At 47.4% G+C, this 19,930-nt stretch overlaps 1 protein-coding gene across 4 annotated transcripts; it reads right to left on the reverse strand.

Moving 5' to 3' along the window:
- Window positions 1–2,495: 2,495 nt before the first annotated feature.
- On the reverse strand, window positions 2,496–18,392 carry LOC121138157 (X-linked lymphocyte-regulated protein 3A-like). Of its 4 annotated transcripts, none has more exons than XM_040740956.1 (11): window positions 18,185–18,392; window positions 10,830–10,966; window positions 10,251–10,320; window positions 9,548–9,582; window positions 7,665–7,782; window positions 6,725–6,824; window positions 5,298–5,396; window positions 4,818–4,902; window positions 3,965–4,008; window positions 3,507–3,602; window positions 2,496–3,420 (listed from the first exon to the last, which is right to left on the reverse strand). In XM_040740956.1, exons 2-11 carry the CDS (start codon window positions 10,933–10,935, stop codon window positions 3,364–3,366), a joined length of 810 nt encoding a protein of 269 aa, XP_040596890.1. In that variant the 5' UTR covers window positions 10,936–10,966; window positions 18,185–18,392; the 3' UTR covers window positions 2,496–3,363. The 4 variants fall into 4 exon arrangements, with proteins under 4 accessions (XP_040596890.1, XP_040596891.1, XP_040596889.1 ...); XM_040740957.1 differs by lacking the exon at window positions 18,185–18,392 and adding an exon at window positions 13,032–13,124 and having other exon boundaries at window positions 5,319–5,396; XM_040740955.1 differs by lacking the exon at window positions 18,185–18,392 and adding an exon at window positions 13,032–13,123.
- Window positions 18,393–19,930: the final 1,538 nt, after the last annotated feature.

A 19,930-nucleotide genomic window follows, 5' to 3' on the forward strand; every position in this document is an offset into this window, starting at 1 on the left:
GAGCTAGAGGTGAGAGCTAGGGGCCGGCTACTCCGAGTTTCTGATATTCAGCTTGAAGCTTGAAACCCAGTATCAGTCTCTGGGACACTTATTTGTGTTACAGATCTCTGCAATAGGATGTACATTCCTTGGGCTATTATTCTTATTTCTGTGTTTCTGTGATGTGAGCCACACCATACATGTGAATGTCAGAGAAGAACTTTGTAGAGTGAGTTCTTACCTTCCAACTTTACATGGGTTTTGGGGATTGAACTCAGGTCCTCAAGTTTTCAAGCAATTGTTTTAATCCCCCAAAAGTAAGATAATATGGTTATAGAGGAGACATCTGACATCAAACTATGGCCTCCAAAAGCATGCTCACATACATTCATGGACACTAGCACACATATACATTCACACAAGATCATGAATATACACATTGGTCAAAAAAGAAGATCTGTATTGATACTCAGCAAAATTTTATTTCTAAAAGGTGTATGCACTCTTTCAATGTTCAGAGATAAAGAATCAAAGAAAGGGTGTTAGTATGCTCGGAAGATGCATGCCCCAGCAAACTACTTCTTCCAACTGCCCTATGCCCTCTGAAGTTTCTACTACTTGCCAACAGCACCAACAGTGGGGACCGGGCCTTCTACCACAGGGCACTTTGGGGATAGTCTGGACAGGAATCATGAATGGAATGAAGGTAAACATATATAGAGCCACACTATAGTTGTACATCTTTGATGCTCGTACTCTGACTAATAGTTCAGTTGTGCAATGTACCACAGTTTCAACTGCTCAGTCCTCCTGTTGATGGACATTTAGACTTGATGCACCTGAGCTAATATGAAGTAGAGCAGCAATGAACATGTATCACTGATGCTCTTCATAGAGTGAGCACTGTATCATGGATCTCTGTAGATACGTATTATTTATGATTTATTAAAGCTCGACAGAAGATTCAGAAAAGGAAAGTCAGCCACAAGCCACAGAAGCCATGCACACACCTTTAATCCCAGCAGCCAGAAACTAGGAGGTGGTGGTACACACCTTAATCCTAGGACTCAGGATTAAGAGGTGGACAGATCTCTGTAAGTCCAAGGCCACCCAGATGCTACCGATTTTGGAAAAGAAATCCTGCCAATATATTTATTTTGGATCCTTTACTATGCTAAGAGTCCCCCCCCGCATCTGTAGATGGAAGTTTCTGTCCCACCCAGACCTGCAGCCATTCAGTCCCAAATAAACACACAGAGGCTTACATTAATTTTAAATGACTTGGCCCATTGCTCAGAGTTATTACAAACAAGCCCTTACAAAATAAATTAACCCATAATTCTTATCTATATTTACCCACATGACTTGGTTATTTTTACCAGTAAGACATTCGTATCTTGCTTCCTCTACATCTGGCTGGCAACTATATCTTGGCCTTTCGTCTTCCCAGAATTCTCTTAGTCTGGTAGCCCCGCCTATACTTCTGACTGCCATCAAGCAGTAAGTATATTATCCACATGTCTGTGCTCCTCAAATTTTAAATGAAATTGGTGCTTAGGAGGCACAGGTCATCTAAGCATGTTCTGGAAAGAGGCTGCCACATGAGAATATTGCAATGTGTTGTTCACCAAAGTGTACAAACTCAGCTGACTTATATACCATAGCGTTGGTGCACAGATGAACTTCAAGGGTGCAGAGCAGCAGGGCTGATCTTCTCCACACTTCCTATGGGTCTGTCTTTCCCAGTGTCTGTTACCTCCTACATGCAGGACACCCCTCTGGCCTATACGATGATTCCCTCATGGCAATCCTGCTTTTAGGCACACACACTGGAAATGATAGGGGTTAGAAGCCTTACTACCTGTGGGGTTGTAATGTGTTCTGGAGGAACTCAAAAAAGATCCAGTTGTGCTTGTCTAAAATGTACCATATACCAAAGGATTTACAGACACACATACACACATGCATGTACACACACACACGCATGTGTACATGCTACATATATGAACAGTTTACACATATACCACATACTGTAAGATTTACACACACACACACACACACAGAGACACACATATATTAGAATAATACAGGACTCAACGCTGTGGTAGTATATTTATCATTTGGTATTGATAGTCAGAATATCTCAAGTAGGAGATATTCAATGTTGGAAATAGTAGTAAATGTCCACACAACCACACGTACTTTGCACTGAGGGGGAAGTTTCCCTGTCCCCCTCCAATAATTCAAAGTTTAAGAAGTAAATTGATCCCAGAGGGGAAGCCCTCACTGACAGGGGAGGAACGAATTCCACCTGTGGACGATGAGAGATGTTGAACGCACTCTGTTTCCAATGCTTCTACACAACAAGACACAAAGAGACAAGTGGCCGGGACTACAACTGGCCCCATGCAGAAACACAGGTGGTAGCACACCTCTACATGGCATGGGACCCTTCTTGCTTTAAAAGGCATGGGATGTCAGAAAGAGAGTGCAATTCAATGACTCACCCCAGCAAATCTGAAACAATTTCATGTTTATTAAATCAAAGGTTTCCAACTAAAGATTGCCCATGGCAGGTAGATCTATATCCATATCCATATCCATATCCATACAGAAGAATTTGTATATCACTGATGTTCACATACTACGTGCACAATAAATTTGAAGAGCAAAACCTTGTCAGTTACTCCTATTCATACAAGGTGCAAAATACATAAGCCATGAGGGACTGAGCTATATACATGCTATGAATCAACTCTTAACGTGACAGGCAGATGGCATTACATCGCCACACCACATTTAATTGAAAGGCCTTGTAAATTTCCTCTGAAATATACATTTCACAAACTCATGTTGCTTTACTCACATCTCTTTTACTCGAGAGGTTCAATGAATTCTACCAATTTAAGTAATTCTGGGGCACAGTCTTTTAAAGTGTACAGGGCACATTCTCTTTGGAATGTTCTGTGCCACAGGCTCCATGACTGAAGAAATTTAACAGCAGAATGTAATGGCACATCTGTGTATTCTTTAACTAATTCTCTGACTATGACAAGGAAGGGCCACACTTGTGCCTTCTAATTTGGGAAAGTGATGCCGAGGTGTAAGACCCCACTGTATCCATGCACTGCTAACCATTAATTAGGATGCTACCAGGAAAAACTCGCCATAACTTCCCGAGGACTGGGGCTCCCTACATCCATCTTTGGACCGAGGTGACACAAATCCTAGGGTTTATTTGCGTTTTAACAGAAAGGGTATCTTTAGGAACAGGAGAACACCAGAAGATGTAGTTGTAGAAGCTGCAAACATCAAGCTGCTTCACCCAGCAAACTTCCATGAGACAATCACTCCCCTTGTATCAACTTTTGTTTCTTCAAAGTATTATGAGAATAACAGGTCCAGGAGAGATTGGTCAGCAGCAGCACTCTCTTGCTGGCGCTGTTAAGTACAAGGACATTTAACTGGGTTTAAAGAAAATAGTGCCCATCTATCCTCAGTTTTGACAGGAAAGGCTCAGTACTCACATTCAGCATCAGAAGCTTTATTTCCAAGGTGGCTATTAGATGTCTCAGCTCTTCAACCACAGAATCTCCCTGGGAATCCCTCAGGGTCTCAAGTTTCTGAAGTGAAAAGACATGTGCAGAAATCAGCCCTGGTCATCTTGGTTTAAAAATGTGAACGGCAACACTTAAAAGGGAGTAAACGCTGTAAAAGACATGGTTTAATTATTCCAAAAGAAGCATACACCGTGTACAGTGTGAAGATCCACACACCCGCCAAAGAGACGCAGACACTGCTACTCCTCCACCCACCTCTAAATGTCAACCATGAGGCATTAGCAAGGAGGGTGGCTCAGGGGAAGGGCGCTTGCCTAGCCTATGTGAGACGCTGGGATCCCTCTCCCGGCACCGCAATAGGAAAAGCAAAGAAACCCGAATGAAAACAGAGACTATGATGCATAAGCTCATTTACTGACACTCACCCGCTTCTTTTGGAGATGGAGTAGCTTGTCCTGTACTATGACCACTGAACACCATGAAATTAAAACACAAGGTTGACACCCCCATAGTCCGTTTATCACACACAGACTACATCTAAATGGTTTTGTTAAATACAGTGGGGGGAGTAAAGAATTTCGCAGGACCTCTTCCATACTCTGGTGGCAAACACAGAAACAGGAGAAACACAGAGATCTAAACACTGCAGTAGGAAAACTAGTTTCCGGGTCACTGGGCTGGCAAAAGCATGACATTTCAGCAGGAACAGACACTGTCAGTGGTGGGGAACAATCAAAAGAAAGCTCGGGATGAAGTTTTACAACTCGGTTGTTTTGGGTCATCTTAATTACCCTGGATGAACAACATTTTGACTTGAGCAACTGGAACAAGCCAGTTCATATCAAGTCTGAACAAAAAGCAGAACACCGAGTACTTAATTCTTTGTAAATAGGTGTAAACCTGAAGAAAGCATAGGTCAATGTGCCTAGGAACAATTTACAAAGATGGGCCTATTACAGAGGGTAACTCTCAATTCACAACCTCCCAGTCTTCCACATAACTTTTTTCCTTGTGTGCTACATCTGGAAACTGTCTTACAACTCTAATTGGCCATACAAGACCATGTTTCAGTCATGCAATGGTAGGAAATGAAAACGGACTGAGGAAGTAAAGCAAGCGCAATTGTGACATATTCTTGTCACTAGGCCTACAAGTGGATCGTGCTGTCTGGGAAGAAGGCTCGGAGGGCAAAGAGCTTGCTCCACAAATATGAAAAGCCAAAGCCGACTTCAGCTCTCCAGAACACATATTAAAATCCAGGCATGGTGACACATTGACCTGGGGTAGGGCAGGCCACACCAGGGACCTGGTGAACAGCCAGTCTAGCCACGTGGCAAGTGAGTTCCAGGTTCGGTGAGTGACCCTGTCTCAAAAAGACATGATGGAGGGTTGACCTCTGGCCTCCATAAATACACCCACAGACAAGTACACGTGTGTGCGCAGGTGTGCACATACACACCCAGTGGAAATTGCACTGTGAAACAAAAAGAGGTGATCTGAAAAGCATTAACGCCCTGCACAATATGAACAACTCTGGATGAAATCGCCAAGGCAGCAGTTCCTGCTTCGAATGATTCTCCCAATCACAAGTGAACCCTAGAAGTAAAAACTCGTTTACATGGATCAGGGACACCATGAGGAAAATGCTGGAAGATCGCTACATGTAACTTTCCAAAGGTGTTAACCAAAGAACGGAAATAATGTCAGAGTATTCAATGCCCCTGTGTATAGGTTACTTTCTCAAAATGTACAACACACCTCCAAGTATTGTTCACACACTGATTTAATTTCTTCCATTCTGTTCTTCTGAAGAGTCAGGGTTTGATGAATAAATTTCCGTTGCTCATTAAACATATTCTACAAAGAGAGTAAAAGATGTAAGAACAATTCAGGGGGAATAAGAAAGCTTATAAAAATATGACTCTGTATTATCTTTATGCAAAAAATAGAGTGATATAACCGTAGTATTTTTTCAACCCACACAATGACCACATTTACATGACGTACCTAATACTACAAAACAACCCTCATAATGTGAAGCCCATTCATTCAGCCGAGTGTGTTCCTACTAAACTGTATTCAAAACACTCCCATTAGCTCCTGAAGATTTGAAAAGCCACCCATTAGAGTGTTACACAGCTGGTGAACTATTTTTTTATAGAAATTAGCCTGTGATGTCCTCATCATCTGTCACGCCCCTATCTAGGAACACACTCCATTTTGTCCTTCCCAGTAAGAGTAGAGCCCCCAGTGTCACGCTTAACAGGGAAGGAATCTGTAAGACTTGACTTCAGATACTGTCCTGGACCAATGTAAGAATACACACCTGAATACTTTTATCTATTCTGTGAGACGGGGACTTTAAGTATCTCTCCTTGCACTCCTAGGAATCTGAGGCACAGAGGTAAATTATTTTTCCTGAGTTAGCCTGACTAGCGAGTGACTGAACTGTGACTGCCCTCCAACCGGTGAGATTGCAAAGGCCATGCTCCTAACCACTGGACTGGACAGCGTCTCCATCTCCCTCCGTGTTCCACCCTCTGCTTCCCCACCTTTGGAAGGCAGAATCTTCAGGAGGGCAGCTCCATCCTCCACAAGGAAGGAAGATCCCTCACAGATGGCACTGTCCTGACTCCAGTAGCTGTCCCCAAAACCTCATTCAGATCCCCAGGTTAGAGGGGAGTCAGTCACCACATGTCCACCATGGCATGAAGCCTTACCTTCTTCTCCACTAGGAGTGGGCTGGTCTGAACTCAGAGCAGTGAAAGTCAAACCTCCACCTGCTCTGCCACAGGCACAGGCACACTGACTGCTCTCACTCTGTATCTCTGATCACTGTGCCAGAAGGCTCTGTTGGGGGACTTCCCCTGGTGTCTGCACACTGTGGACCACAGAGGGCTCCCTGGGAGCATACAAGCCCCTATCTTCTCCTGCATTCTCCAGGCAGCAACTGCTCATCCCCCCCACACACACCATGGTGGCTCCTAACCCATCACTGGCCTTGTCATCTCCCTGCCTGAAAAGGAGCAAGTGGAGAGGGATAGCCAGTCTGTCCTTACCACGTGAACCACCGTCCTGTCTCCCTAAGCTCTTGTCCTGTCCCTTCCCTCCAGACTCCTGCAGGAAGGCCTGCTGCTTCTGATGCTAACACAATGCATTCCTTCAAAGCTAAGCCTGATACTCACGGAGAGATTTTCTCCATGTTTCTTGACTTCGTCTGCATCTATATTGCACATCACAACCAAATTCAAAAACTGAAGAGAATAGTCTTCATAAAGTTTCTGCCTGTGAATGACAGTGATGAACAGTGTGATATTCCATCACAATATGAAGAAAGTGCTTTCAGAGCACGACTGTCTTGCCCTCACTGGCACTGTGGATGGAGGATGAGGAAATGGCACCTAAATTATTCAGGCAGAGAAAAGGGGCACTGCTGTGGACTATTTTATCTTACACTAACAGTATTTGTCCCTCCCTGAGTGAGAGAGCAGTCACTTCACAGCCAGTTGTACCAGAAAGCGCAGGAAGAACTGCTGTGTTACTAGCATTCCACACGTATTTACTCGTCTGTCTGACAGGCACAAGTTCTGGTTAGTTTCCTCTTTCTGAAGAACAGATCCAATGGGCATGCACACCCACTACCACCAGAGAATTCTGTGGAAGCCTACCCAGTCTTCCTCTCATTGTGCCAGGGAGGATTTCGGTGCAGCAGTCGTGAAATCTATAGGACATTGGAGGCATGGGATTTTTTGTTTCTATCACATCGAACAGAAGATCGGCTGACTGCAGGATGAATGCTTTGAGGATTTCTAGCTTAACATGCCCAGCACATTCATGTGATGCATACAGTACCTTCCTTACTAATACACTGGTTCAACTACAGTGTGTCAAAACAGTCATTGCCATTCATCCCTCACAAACGCGGGCTGACTTTGGTTATGATGTGAGGCTATAGCAAGACTAAAGGAAGCCTATTCTACACAGAAAACACAAGCCTAATACATTTTCCAGCCGAGGATCTGGCCAGTGGAGGGTCACAGCTATTCCTCAACCTCTTTCCATTGCACTTACTGACCAACTGTCAAAAGGGTCTGGGATGAAAGCACCAAGAAGCAACAACCATACCTCTCTTCACACTGGCTTTTTAGAACATCCTCAACTTTTTGCTCCATGGTTTCAAAAGACGCGGCAATGATCGCTGTGAATCTTTCTTTGTTTCGCTCAAGGAAGTTCTTAATGGGCTCTGTATTAAAATATAATCTTGTAACCATTACCGTAAAGTTCCTTCAACTTGAGTTTTCTATTTGGAAAGACACTTGTTAGCAATAGATGGAAAAATCTGTCAATAGTAAGATCATTTGCCTCCTTCCATGCAGTTGAGAATTTCAGTGGTTATGAGCCTGATGTGAAATTGGGTAGCTGGACTTCAGTGTCTATATATTCCATACAAAACACAGTGAATGGGGCTTAAGGATACCTGCCAAAAGGATTTCAAGTCACTGTGTAATTTCTTTCTGAGACGTCATCTATAAAGTATATATTTAATCAATGTACAAAACACGCTCCAGTTCAAGGACATGTTCAGAGGGACTGGTGGGCCACTCTGTGCAAAATACAAAAGTCGTCGATTTACAAAGATCTCCAACGGCTCAGAGATTACTGCACAGTGAGATGAAAATACTGTGGCTATCCTAGCCATTGGAGGTTTCACACAAATTAGACGAGGTAGACACCCTGAATGATCATTTAAAAGGGGGGGGTGCAGAACCTCACTGATTCGTGGAAAAGTCTGTGGTGTTGGGGATGGAACCCAGAACCTTAAGCACACTAGGCAAGTGCTCTCCCACTCATCTACACCCCTATCTCGATTCCTGAATAATTTATAGATAAGACACCCTGTCAGAAAACTCTAGAGGTCCCAGCTGTTTTTTGTTTTTACAGTTTGTGTGACTAACGTCTGACACATCTATTTAAAGCAGGACTTGGTCTGATCATGCAGCGATCACAGGGTAACAGTGCTGACTTCAGCTTGCCACTCCACATTCTGGTTTTGCACATTAAACAACAGCAGGTAGCTATTTGAGAGGGGTTGGCCCTCACCCTCCCCAACACACACACCACATACACCACATACACACACATGCCACACACACCACACACACACCACACCACACAAACACACCACACAAACTCACCACATACACACACATGCCACACACACACCACACCACACAAACACACCACACAAACACACACCACACACACACCACATACCACACACACACCCCACAAACACATGCCACACACACACATATACACCACACACACCACACTCTCATCACACACACACACCACACACACATGCATACACATGTATACACACACACGCCACACACACCACACAAACACACACCACACATACCATACACACCACATACACACACATTCCACACACACACACATACACACCACACCACACAAGCACACCACACAAACACACACCATACACACACCACATACACCACATACACACACATGCCACACACACCACACCACACACATACACACTCCACACACACACCACATACATACACACACATACACACACACACATACACACACACACACACACACACACACACACACACACACACGAAGAGGAGAGCTGGGCTAGAATACAAACTAATGAGGTTTAAAAAAATGTGGTATTAACAGCAGACGTACAGCTTGTGGGAATCAAAACCTGGAGGACAGATAACTTCAGCCAATTTTTAAAAATCTCCCATTGAGTAAATAAGAGCACCCACAGCACAGGTGCCATCGTCTCCGTATCCACAACTAACGTGAAGAGGGTTGGAAATCTAATAAATACTATTTTGACATTGAGTGTCTCTGAGAACAAGGCAGTAACCATACTTGTCTGCCAAGTGACAACTCCCTCGACTTACACTTCTTTGGGTCAAACGGTTTTCGGTTTTCTCAAATTCCTAATGTCTCCTAGAACATACCTTCAAATTCTTCAAATAAATCTTGTATTTCCTTCCTGCAAAGAAATCATATATATATATATTTTACTTCAAGGTTTACAAATGGTCATTTTTGCAGTGAGTGGAGGAAGTGGAGTGTGCCACACAGCCTACATACAATTCACATTTTAAGAGCAGATGTTGACTCTTCTAGATTTCTTTGTGTGCAGAGGAAGGGCACGTGTGCCCTTGGGCTGACCTCAGAGGTTCAAGTGCGGTGCCCTCCTCTCTCCACCTCCACCTTATTCCTATCAGACAGGTTCTATGACAGGACCTGTAGTTTGCTGGAGGCATGATATTTTCATTTCTTGTCACGTTGAACACCTACCTAATCGACTTCGGGGTGAATGCTTTGAGGCCTTAAAGCTCAATGTACCCAGTATATTCGTTCCACGCATACACCTTACTTGCTGCCGATTTCATGTATGTTTGTTTGTTTATTTAATCTCAGTATATTTTGTTCAGCTGCCGGCCAGCAGGCACCCGCAATCCGCCTGCCTCTGACATACCTCACCCCTCAGTTCTGGGCTTAGGAGATGTGCACGGTCGTGCGTGGCTATTTCTGTGGGTGCTGTGGATCTGAACTCAGGTTCTCCTGTTTGTACGTCAAGCACGCTTGCACCGAGCCCTCTGTTCAGTCGAACTTTTCTAAGTTTATGAATAGGTAAATGATAAAACGTATCACCTGGCCTGTTGCCCTTCTGTTCCAGAGGAAGTAATGTCCTCACCACTGACATCAACGACTTCTTGGTCCGCTGTATTAAAAAGAAAGGAAGAAAATGTTTTGAAATGAAGTGTGCTGTTCTCATTATCCCTCACGGAAAACAGCTGCATTATGGGGTTTCTAGAGCCCACAGCCAGCAACGGTTACTTACACTTTTTAAGTAGTCACCCGTGAAGTCACGCACGTGCATGCATACACACCTCACACGCACACGCACACATGCATGGAACTCTTTACGCTTGAGTCTGGGAACAGTTGGTGCAGGCACATGTACAGGCCTTCCAGAGAGTCACTGTGACCCATGTGCTCCCAGAGAGGCACGTGGATGAGCCTTGCAGGTTTCCTGTGTGGTGAAAATGTCAACTGGGGAAGACTAACGCCACAAAAGCAGCGTGAGGAAACCTCCTGCTGTTGCCAGAAGAGTCCATGCACCTCACCCACTCAGTGCTCCAACCTGCCAAGAGATTTTAGGACGTCTCCTGCGTGGACACAGTCCTACAGGAGCCCATCTGGTTTTTTTTGTTTTTTGTTTTTTTTTACCTGGGAAGATTGCATCCGGGCTCTGGGTGTCATCCGATATGAGATTTGGATCCAGCCTTGTGGGCATGCCGGCACTCCCAGTGGCTTTCCTTACACTGCCTGACATGGCTAGAATCTTCTTGGGCTAGACAGAACTCCTGGAAGCACAGATACCAGGAGGAATTACGAAATGGCAGTGGAAACAGGGACTGGGACTCCACAGGGTGTGGTCAGGTGTCCTGGCACTTGTGGTACAGCAAGGAGAGGGCACCAGTGTTCTGTTCCGTCCCATTTCTGTACCAGAAAGTGGAGCTCCTGGACCCACTACCTCTCAAGATTGGCACGCTATGCGGCTTTCCCAACCTTGGGATGGGAAAAATCTTGGGCACTGCCCCTCCCCTGAAAAACAAGACACCTACTTCTGGAGTCTGGTTGGGAACTCCAACCCACTCAGTCACCAAGTCCCCGTCTCCCAGGTCATGAGGTGTCCCACTCAGCCCTCCCAGTCCCCGGAGCCCTCACGAACGCTCCCTAGCCTCGCCCTCTGGGGCCTTTTCCAGTCCCATCTGGAAGTGGAGCTCCTGACATCACCCCCACAGGTTTGCCTCGGGTCCTGCCTCTTCTGTGATGCCACTGTCCTACCACATGAGCTAAGTAAGGCTCCTCTCTGATCCCTGTCACAACTGGGGAGACACATAACAGAGCTCCCCAAGAGCCAGTCATCCACCCAGGTTCCTCTCCCTTCCTGGGAGCCTCCTCCTCAGAGTGGTCACACCTATCTAGGCCCCACCTCCCAAAGCACATCTCTCATACACGCCCAGGATTAAGTGGCTTCAGTTGGCACTTGTGGGATTTGCACGCAGAAGTTGCTGGTTGCTGAAGGGGCCCAGAGCTGCCCCACCTCCCTCAGACAGGTATTTCTGTCGAGGCAAGTCCCAATGGCTGCATGTAAGGGAGACCCAGACTTCATCTCCTGAGGACTCCAGTTGGACACGGAGAAATACGGGGACGGTCACTACTTCCTCCTCGACACCTCACCGTCACACCCAACTCTCTTCAAACCCACAACCCCCGGGACCCCACCCTCCACTGGCTTTCAGTGTAGGGGAAACTTAGTACTCCGCCATTAGTCATGTGGCACTTTGGGGCGCGTACAGATGAGGTAACAAAAGGGCGGTTTACGGCACCACTAACCACACTCACTAGGCGTGACTAAAGACATATATATATATATACATATACATATAATAATATATATATTATTTATATATGGACGTAGGCGGTGAACTACGTCACTAGCCAGGCCCTCTTTGGGCGTGGCTAGGGGCGTGTACAGAGGAAGGAATAAAAGACTGAGCAGCAGAACCTCTTGCTCTTTTGTGCTTTCAGTTTGGTGGAGAAAGGCTTGACTCATCTGGGCTGCTCGTTTCTCTCTTGTGAGAAATGTCTACGATAAACAGTTACCTATACCCTCACGTGTGCCGTTTATCGTTGCAGCATCACCTTCAGTGTTCTATTTCTTTTCCAGGTGAGAGTGAGTCTTGCCTACTTCACATCGCAGATTAACCTTGACCCTTCTGCCTCGGTATCCCATTCTCGTCCCCAAAGGGCCGGGGATCCTGGCCCGTGACTGAGTCCGCTATCTGGCCACCACTCACCTAGGTGACTACACTTGACTTCACTCGTCTGAGAGGCTGCTTTCCTGCCCCCTCAGACAGAAGCCCCAGCCCCTGGAAGGACTCTAGGAGTAGCAGGAGCTGCACCCTGCAGGCAAGCCTGAGGCGGCCTGCAGGCACTCCCAAAGGTGTGAGGTGAGGCCCGCTCACGAGTCAGTCACCCACTGTCAGTGGCGGGGTCGTGGGAGGACCCAGTCGGTGGTGTAGTCAGGACCCGAGGCTAGGAACAGACAGAAACCCTGGCAGATGTGGAAAGTCCTCACGCCCTGTCCCAGCCCAGTAGCTCTGCCCCGCCCCTCTGCTCTGCCCTCATCAGCGCTTTTCATTCTTGGCTCTGGCGCCTCCTCCCTCCTCTGGCGGGAAATGGCAGCGAGGCTCCCAAAGTCACATCACGGGCCACGCTGGACGGTCTCGCTGTGCGGTCCCCCTGTCCCACGTCGAGAGCGTCCTTCTGCCCCGATGCCGATGCCTCTAACGCACCCCCGGGCCCCGCCACTCCACCGAGAAACGTCCCCCGAATCCACACACAAAAAGTGCCGCCACCCACCTACTCGCCTTGCCCCCGCCAGAGAGCCTCCTGCCTCGCAGAGGTTGGTCTCGCGTGGCTTGGCCCCACCTCCCAATATAGCGCTTTCTGATTGGCTGGCGTAATAGCGCGTGCGCATGGGGTTCCGGCATGGGCGCAGGCGTCAAGGGGCCCAACGCCCCCTGCCCAATCACACTTGCCTTTCCGGTTGAGGGAAGGCGCACGGCTGCATTTCATTGGGCCACGGCCACGGCCAGGAAGGCGGGGCTTCCGGTGTGGCTGTCTCTGATGGGCTGGGACAGGGAGGCGAGCGTGGGACGGAGGCCAGCGGGTCCTCTGGGTTGCTCGAGTGGGGCGATCCTGCACGCATGCGCACAGACAGCTGAGGCGCTCCTCGAGGCCTGGTGGCGGAGCAGAGCGGGAGAAGCCCTAGGCGCAGTCTTTAAGGCCACGGCTGATCCCTCTCACAGACCATGGCCTCTGGTGCTTTTCCCACGCACGAGGACCCGCACCGCCCCCTCTGAGTGGTGCATTCGACTCTCCGTGACTTCAGCAGTTACAGATCGCTGCCTTCTCTGGCACTGCTGATTCCTGTCAGTATCGGGCCTCGCCCTTGGCCATGTTCTCGGGCTGACGAGTTCCAAGAGCCTCTGTGCCATCTTCGGCCTCACCCATGGGAAATGTCCATCATACTGACCACGTCTACGTTTTACGGGACCTTTCCAGTTACTGCCAGCGCATGGGTAAACGAAAGGAGTTGCCATATATCTAAGCTTGCTTCCACCTTTCTGCTGCTAAACGGTCTCTTCCCTTATACCCGCCTTCTTCCCTCCTCTCCCAGCAAGCTGAAACTCCCTCCTGCCACAGCGGCGCCCCGCCCCCGCCCCTTCCCACCATGGCTAAGCCTGTCTCAGGGCAGGAACCTCCTTCCACCGAGGAAGGTGTCATAGACCTCTTATGCTCCTGTTCACAATGTCTCTCACTCTCCTGTTTGTCCTGTCTCTGCTGGTGTTTACACCGTGGTGTTTATTCTCCATGCAGATGCCAGCGCCTCACAGTGAGCTGGCCTGACACAGTGTCTGCTCAGGATGCTCGGAGAGTTTTCAGGTTTTGGACTGACTGGTGCATTCATTTCTCAGACCCACGAGGGGTCTCTCGAGCTTTGTAGCCTAGCACTGTCCATAGATGGTACATTCGCTTCTTGAACCTACAATGTGTTTTTGGGGGGGGGTGTTGTTCCCCTTGGACTCTGACGTCCTGTTCACAAGGCCTTCTTCCTCACTCGTGGAGAAAAAAGCTAACAAAATCATATCTCAGGGCTTTCTAACTTCTGCCATCCGGGAATGTGTTCATGGAAGAGGTCATCTTGACCACGTGGCCTAGCTGTAGGCCCGCCCACTCCCTTGCCCCATCGAATGCAGAGGGACAGTCTAGCCCGATTGTATTGACTTTTTTGCCTTTTATGGTTTTTGTTTATGTCTCTAGTTTCTTCTTTCACTGGCTCGGTTGCTCATGGCTTGGTTGTGGAATGGCGTGCCTTTCCAGGCAGGGCATGGTAGGCCACACATTTCACGCAGAAACCTTGCCTGTTTCATCTGCAGCAGGTCTGCTTTCTTATCGCTGGCAGTTTTAAGCCTACGCTGTATCTTTAAATGTCCTGTCTGTTTGCTGCGACCTGAGAATCAGAGATCACACTCTGGTTCTTCTTACTCTTACCCAGGCCTGTTTAACATATCTATGTCTGCATACACACGTAGCTAGTGTTTAAAAATGTAATCTAACCCTATGCACCTTAAATTCAACTGAGCTAAGTCTCAAACATTTCTAATGTTGTATTTTTGGTTTTTTTTTATTAGTTTAATTTTAAATAGCTTGCTTCACATGTCAATCCCAGTTCCCTTTCCCTCCCCTCCTCCTGCACCTCCTCACCATACCCCCCCCCCAGCCTCCCACCCTATCGACACTTCCTTCCACATAGGGGATATCTAGAGTCTGTCATTTCACTCAGGGCAGGGTCCAGGCACTCCCCTTAGAGTCCAGGCTGAGAGAGCATCCCCCTTTGTGTTATGGACACACGAAGTCCGTTTGTATGCCAGGGATAAGCACTGATCCACTTCCCAGGGCCCCATAGATTGCCCAGGCCTCCTCACTGACTCTTACACTCAGGGGGTCTGGATCAGTCCCATGCTGGCCTCCCAGCTGTGGGTCTGGGGTCCAAGAGCTCCCACTTGTTCAGATCAGCTGTCTCTCCTGGTTTTAAATTGTTATATATGTTTAAATGATGGTAAACATTTAAGGTTATAAAGGTATATTTCAAATTAGCAAAATATTTACTCCGCCCAGTCCTTCCTGTAAGCTGTTTACAAAGGTTAAGCTTCTATTACAAAAGGGGATTTTTCGCTACTTTGAAGCCGTACCTACCAAGAGTCACACAAATTAAATTACGGGAATAAAGACTTACCTAGCCACCTATGTGCTTAAGGCAAGTAACTAAAGACAAATTTAGCTTGCTGAGCTAAACTAAACTAAACAGACAGCCCTCAAATGCTCAGAGATCTCGACAATACGACATTTAAAATGTTTTATTAGAAACCTTTACATAACAGAGACAGGCCAACTGCTGGGCCCACCCCATTTCTTTGAACAAGACTGGTGGACACTGGAGAAACCCCACCCACAAGAGTGGAAACGCTAGCCACTGAGAGACCCTGCCTTTCCCCTCAGCTGCTGCAAAGGACTCTTGGGACCGTGGTAAAGAGGACAGTGGAATCGACTTTCTCCAAGTTGCTTGGGCCCAAGGTAGGAAAGTCTTCCTACAAGCTCCTAATCAACGGGTCTCACTCTCTCAGCAGAAGGCAGGCGTCCGGAAAAGCCTCTGCCCTCAACAACTATGGACGACTCTGGGATGGCTGCCCATACAGCCATCTAACAAGTCTTTCTCATTCTCTAATCATTAATTCAGGTGAAAGTTTATCGTTCTCAAGAACTGCGACGCTTTTGGCGACTGGTAGCTTTGCCAGCCTGAGGCAGCAGCCAAGGTTCCAACTGTCAAAAAACAGATTTCAGGAACAGGTGTTTCAGGGTTTATCTCTGTGAAGATAGGAAAGTGTAGGGTGTATGAGGGTCTGAGTATTCGAGTTATGAAGGTCTGAGGATGGAGAGGTCTAAGAAGGTGGACAAATTAAGATTATGGAGGTCTGAGAATGTAAGCTCTAAAGGTCTGAGAATGAAAGCTCTGAGATGGTAATGTAAGGTGTATGAATGAAAGTTATGAGGGTCTGAGGATAAAAAGGCTTAAGTGATGACAAAATGATTTGAGACATTCAAAAGAATGAAACATGTTGCAGATTTCTCTCTCTTGTTAGGCTACCGTTCATAGTCTTAACATTAATCAATAAAATTCTGATAAGCTACTAACCCAACTCTGTCTGGGGACAAAACAACTTCTTGTGCCACCATATGATAACTGCAAACTCAAAAGGCACTTTTCATTGCCTTACAGATATCTGTCAGTTTTTAAAATGTTAATGCTTTCAGCCAAAACTCTGATACGGTACTAAACAGCAAGCTATACCACTGTACGATAACTGCAAGGTCAAAATTAAGGGGGTTTTCATCATCCTAGAGACATCTGTCGGTTTTAAAGAATGTTATTACTGTCAGCCAAGTGCTCTCTAACATAAATATGCTGCTAATGTGTCTAATACTTATACTCAAGAAAGGATTCTTGCAAGTTCCAGGGTACCGAATTGGACACACCCAAACAGGTCAGATTCACTCCAGATATTATTCAACCTTTGTCTGGTCCCGGGACTCCCTTGCCTCACCTTTGGATCCCGCTCGGGAACCCTTCCCTTGTGTTACAATCCTCCCCTCAAGTAACAGGACCTAAGGAAAAAATTCTTTTTCTGAACTTAACTTTGTCCTCTGCTCTGATAACTTCTTGTGAGGTCTACAGAGGTGCCAGGGTTCCGTACAGCCAGAGCTGCGGTGGAGCAACCAGATACCCCAGGACGGGGCGGCACCCCAGTTTCTCAGGTCCCCCAAAGTTGGGCAACGCCCCCAGGTCAGCAGGTAGTAGTCTTGAGGACTCGACATTCTTATTCCCTAACCTGCCATGCCTAAATCCCCAACTGTTTAATAATAAGAAGAGACCAGATTGTTGGAAGCTCAGCATTATGCACACCTCAGGCCCTGACAATGCGCAGGACACATGCACACTGTGGCATGGCCAGGTCATGGCTACCTTACTTGTTACGGGGCTGCGTAAGGACTCAGCACACACGTGCAAGGGTAACCATTTAAGCGAGCACCTTCACGTGCTCACTCCTTCCCTCTGCCCTCTCCAATTGCGCCCTCTTCCCTTGCACTCTGCCCCCCCTCTTCCCCCCTCGCTCTTCCCCTCTTTAATAATCTCCATGGTTAATGAATCTCTTGGTTCGTGTTCCATCGCGTGCCTGTAAGTTCCATCGCGATTGAAATTTAACCAAAAGAACAACACCCCTAGCGACATACTTCCTTCCTTCAGCAAGGCCTCATCTTCTTAGCCTCTCCCAACAGCCACTGTTCAATTTCAGAGTGGACGAAACAAAAGACAGGCAGGAGACCAAATTCCGACCTCAAAAGTTAAGCCTGTGTTCATCAGCACGGAGAGGGGCTGCAGCTTTTCGGGATCTAAAGTCTACCAAGGGGAGGGAGGTGGTCACGGCCCTTACAGGAGTGGGCAAGGGGCTTGGATATGCGCAAGTTGATGCAGCTCTCAGGGGTACATGCAGATTAAGATATTCTTGAGAAATCTATGATCTCCTCTTCCTGGGATTGTTTTCCCAAACAAGGCTGTCTGCCTTGAGAAACTGCCTGGAGGTACAGACGTGACTGGCCCATAGCAGTGCGGCAATGGCCGCAAGACAGTCTCCGGAGACATGCTTTTCTACAACCAGGGCACTCTAGCATCCAAGCATGAGGGACCAAGTGTTCCAGTACCTGATGCTATGGGGCACATCTACAAGCCAGCACACAGGTGAAGCTCTGGTGGAAACCCTTCCTCAACTGCCACATGTTAAAAACATTGGAATTCCCCAGGACTGAGGTAGTTGCTCTGAACTGAACCCACCCCCACCAAAAGGTGGGGCCCAGAGGAGGTGGAGTAACTGAATTTTAACCCAGCAACCTACCTTTACTGCCATGTACATGCTCCTCTGCTTGTACTTCCTGCTTGCTTGCCTCTGGTCTCCCACCAAATAAGAGGCTACTGAACCTGACTGAAGCTGAGGGCCAATGCCATTAGGGAGGGATCCTGGTGTCCTGTCCACCAGAGAAATAAATTCTCCTCTCCCCCACTGAAAACTGCTTGGCGACTCGGTTTTCCAGAAACTCCCACAGCAAAGCAGGCAAAAGTGTTTGAGACAGACCCGTCATTTGCGTATGCCCATGGGTGGGTGGTGGGGGCTGTAGGTACTTGTCTGATTCATCATGCCTGCAATGTGTGGTATGAGAGCCTCACTCTTTTCTCTTCTAACAATCAGGTTTAATGGCTCTGTGTCTGCTTCCTCCTGACCCCTCCTTCCACAGAGTCCCTTTTCTTTGTTGTTCCTTTGATAGACTAGCATGCTTTCGGGAAAGCTTCCTGGGAACCCTGAAATGCTTAAACACCCAGTCCTTGTTAATTCTGCATTCCCCTCTGTTCTCCATGTGTTTTCTTTCACTCTTCCCAGTTTGGACCAGACTGGAGTGTCGCTGCAATGATAAACGGCATGCTTGTTGAAGGTATAGGTAACTGTTTAAATTGTGGAAATCAAAAGAGAAAACGGGGAACCCAGATGAGTCATGTCTTTCGTTACTGAACCGGAAGCTGAAATGAGGGCGAGAGGCTCTGTTGCTTGGTCTTTTATTCCTTCTTCCGTACATGCCTATAGCCAAGCACAAAAGTGGGCCTGGCTAGTGGAATAGTTCACCGCACTGTCTCTAGTCATGCCCAATGTGGGTGTGGTTGGCGGCGCGATTCGACCCTTTCGTTACAAACTTATACACAGAAGAACATTCCCCATTGATGGGAGAAGCCCTTCTGTGTACGTGTTGATAAATAAAGCACTGTTGGCCAACAGGGAAGAAAGATGGGTGGGACTAGGAGTCGAGGAGGATTCTGGGAAATGTAGTCAAGAAAAGGGAGTCACCAGGTTTTCCCGGTGAAAAGAGGATGAGTCAGGATGCAGCCTGTCCACCATGCACATGCATGCATGAAGCAGGGACCAGCAGGCAACACGTACTAGTCTTTGGGCAGGCTTTGTACGGTATATCTCCCCGCCTGGTCCCTCATGCTGAGGTCTGGTTCATAGCTGCAATTTGCCTTCAGCTGCATTAGGGCCGTGGAAGTCAAAATGAGATGCACCTCCGTAGTCTCAGACATTTTGTTTCTCCTTCCCGAGTCTGTGGGGCTATTTGGAGAAGCTTAGGAAGCGTGGCCTCGTGGAAGGAGATGTGTCACTGGAGGTGGGCTTTGAGCGTTTAAAGCAGCGTTTCTGAACCTTCTCAACCTTCCTAATGCTGCAGCCCTTCAATACAGTTCCTCATGTTGTGGTGACACCTAACCATAAAACTGTTTTCATTGCTACTTCATAGCAATGTTGTGTTGTTACTGTTGTGAATCTTAATGTAAATATCTGTGTTTTCTGATTGCCTTAGGCAGCCCCTGTGAGAGGGTCTTTAGACACCCCTGCCCAGGGGCCAAGGTCCAGAGGTTGTGAACCACTGGTTTAAAGACTCTCCACAGGTGCCATTTTGAGAGTGATCTCTGCGGCGCAGGTACCAACATTGATGACTGGAGGGACTCTGGCCCAGCTTGTGCGTGGTATGGCTCTGGCAGGTCTTGCCCCGTCTCTCCCACTCCCAATGCCTTTCTAAAGACTGTTGGATTGCATTCC

Source organism: Mesocricetus auratus, unplaced genomic scaffold (genome assembly GCF_017639785.1).
Source record: "Mesocricetus auratus isolate SY011 unplaced genomic scaffold, BCM_Maur_2.0 contig_9871_pilon_obj, whole genome shotgun sequence".
Lineage (NCBI taxonomy): Eukaryota > Metazoa > Chordata > Mammalia > Rodentia > Cricetidae > Mesocricetus > Mesocricetus auratus.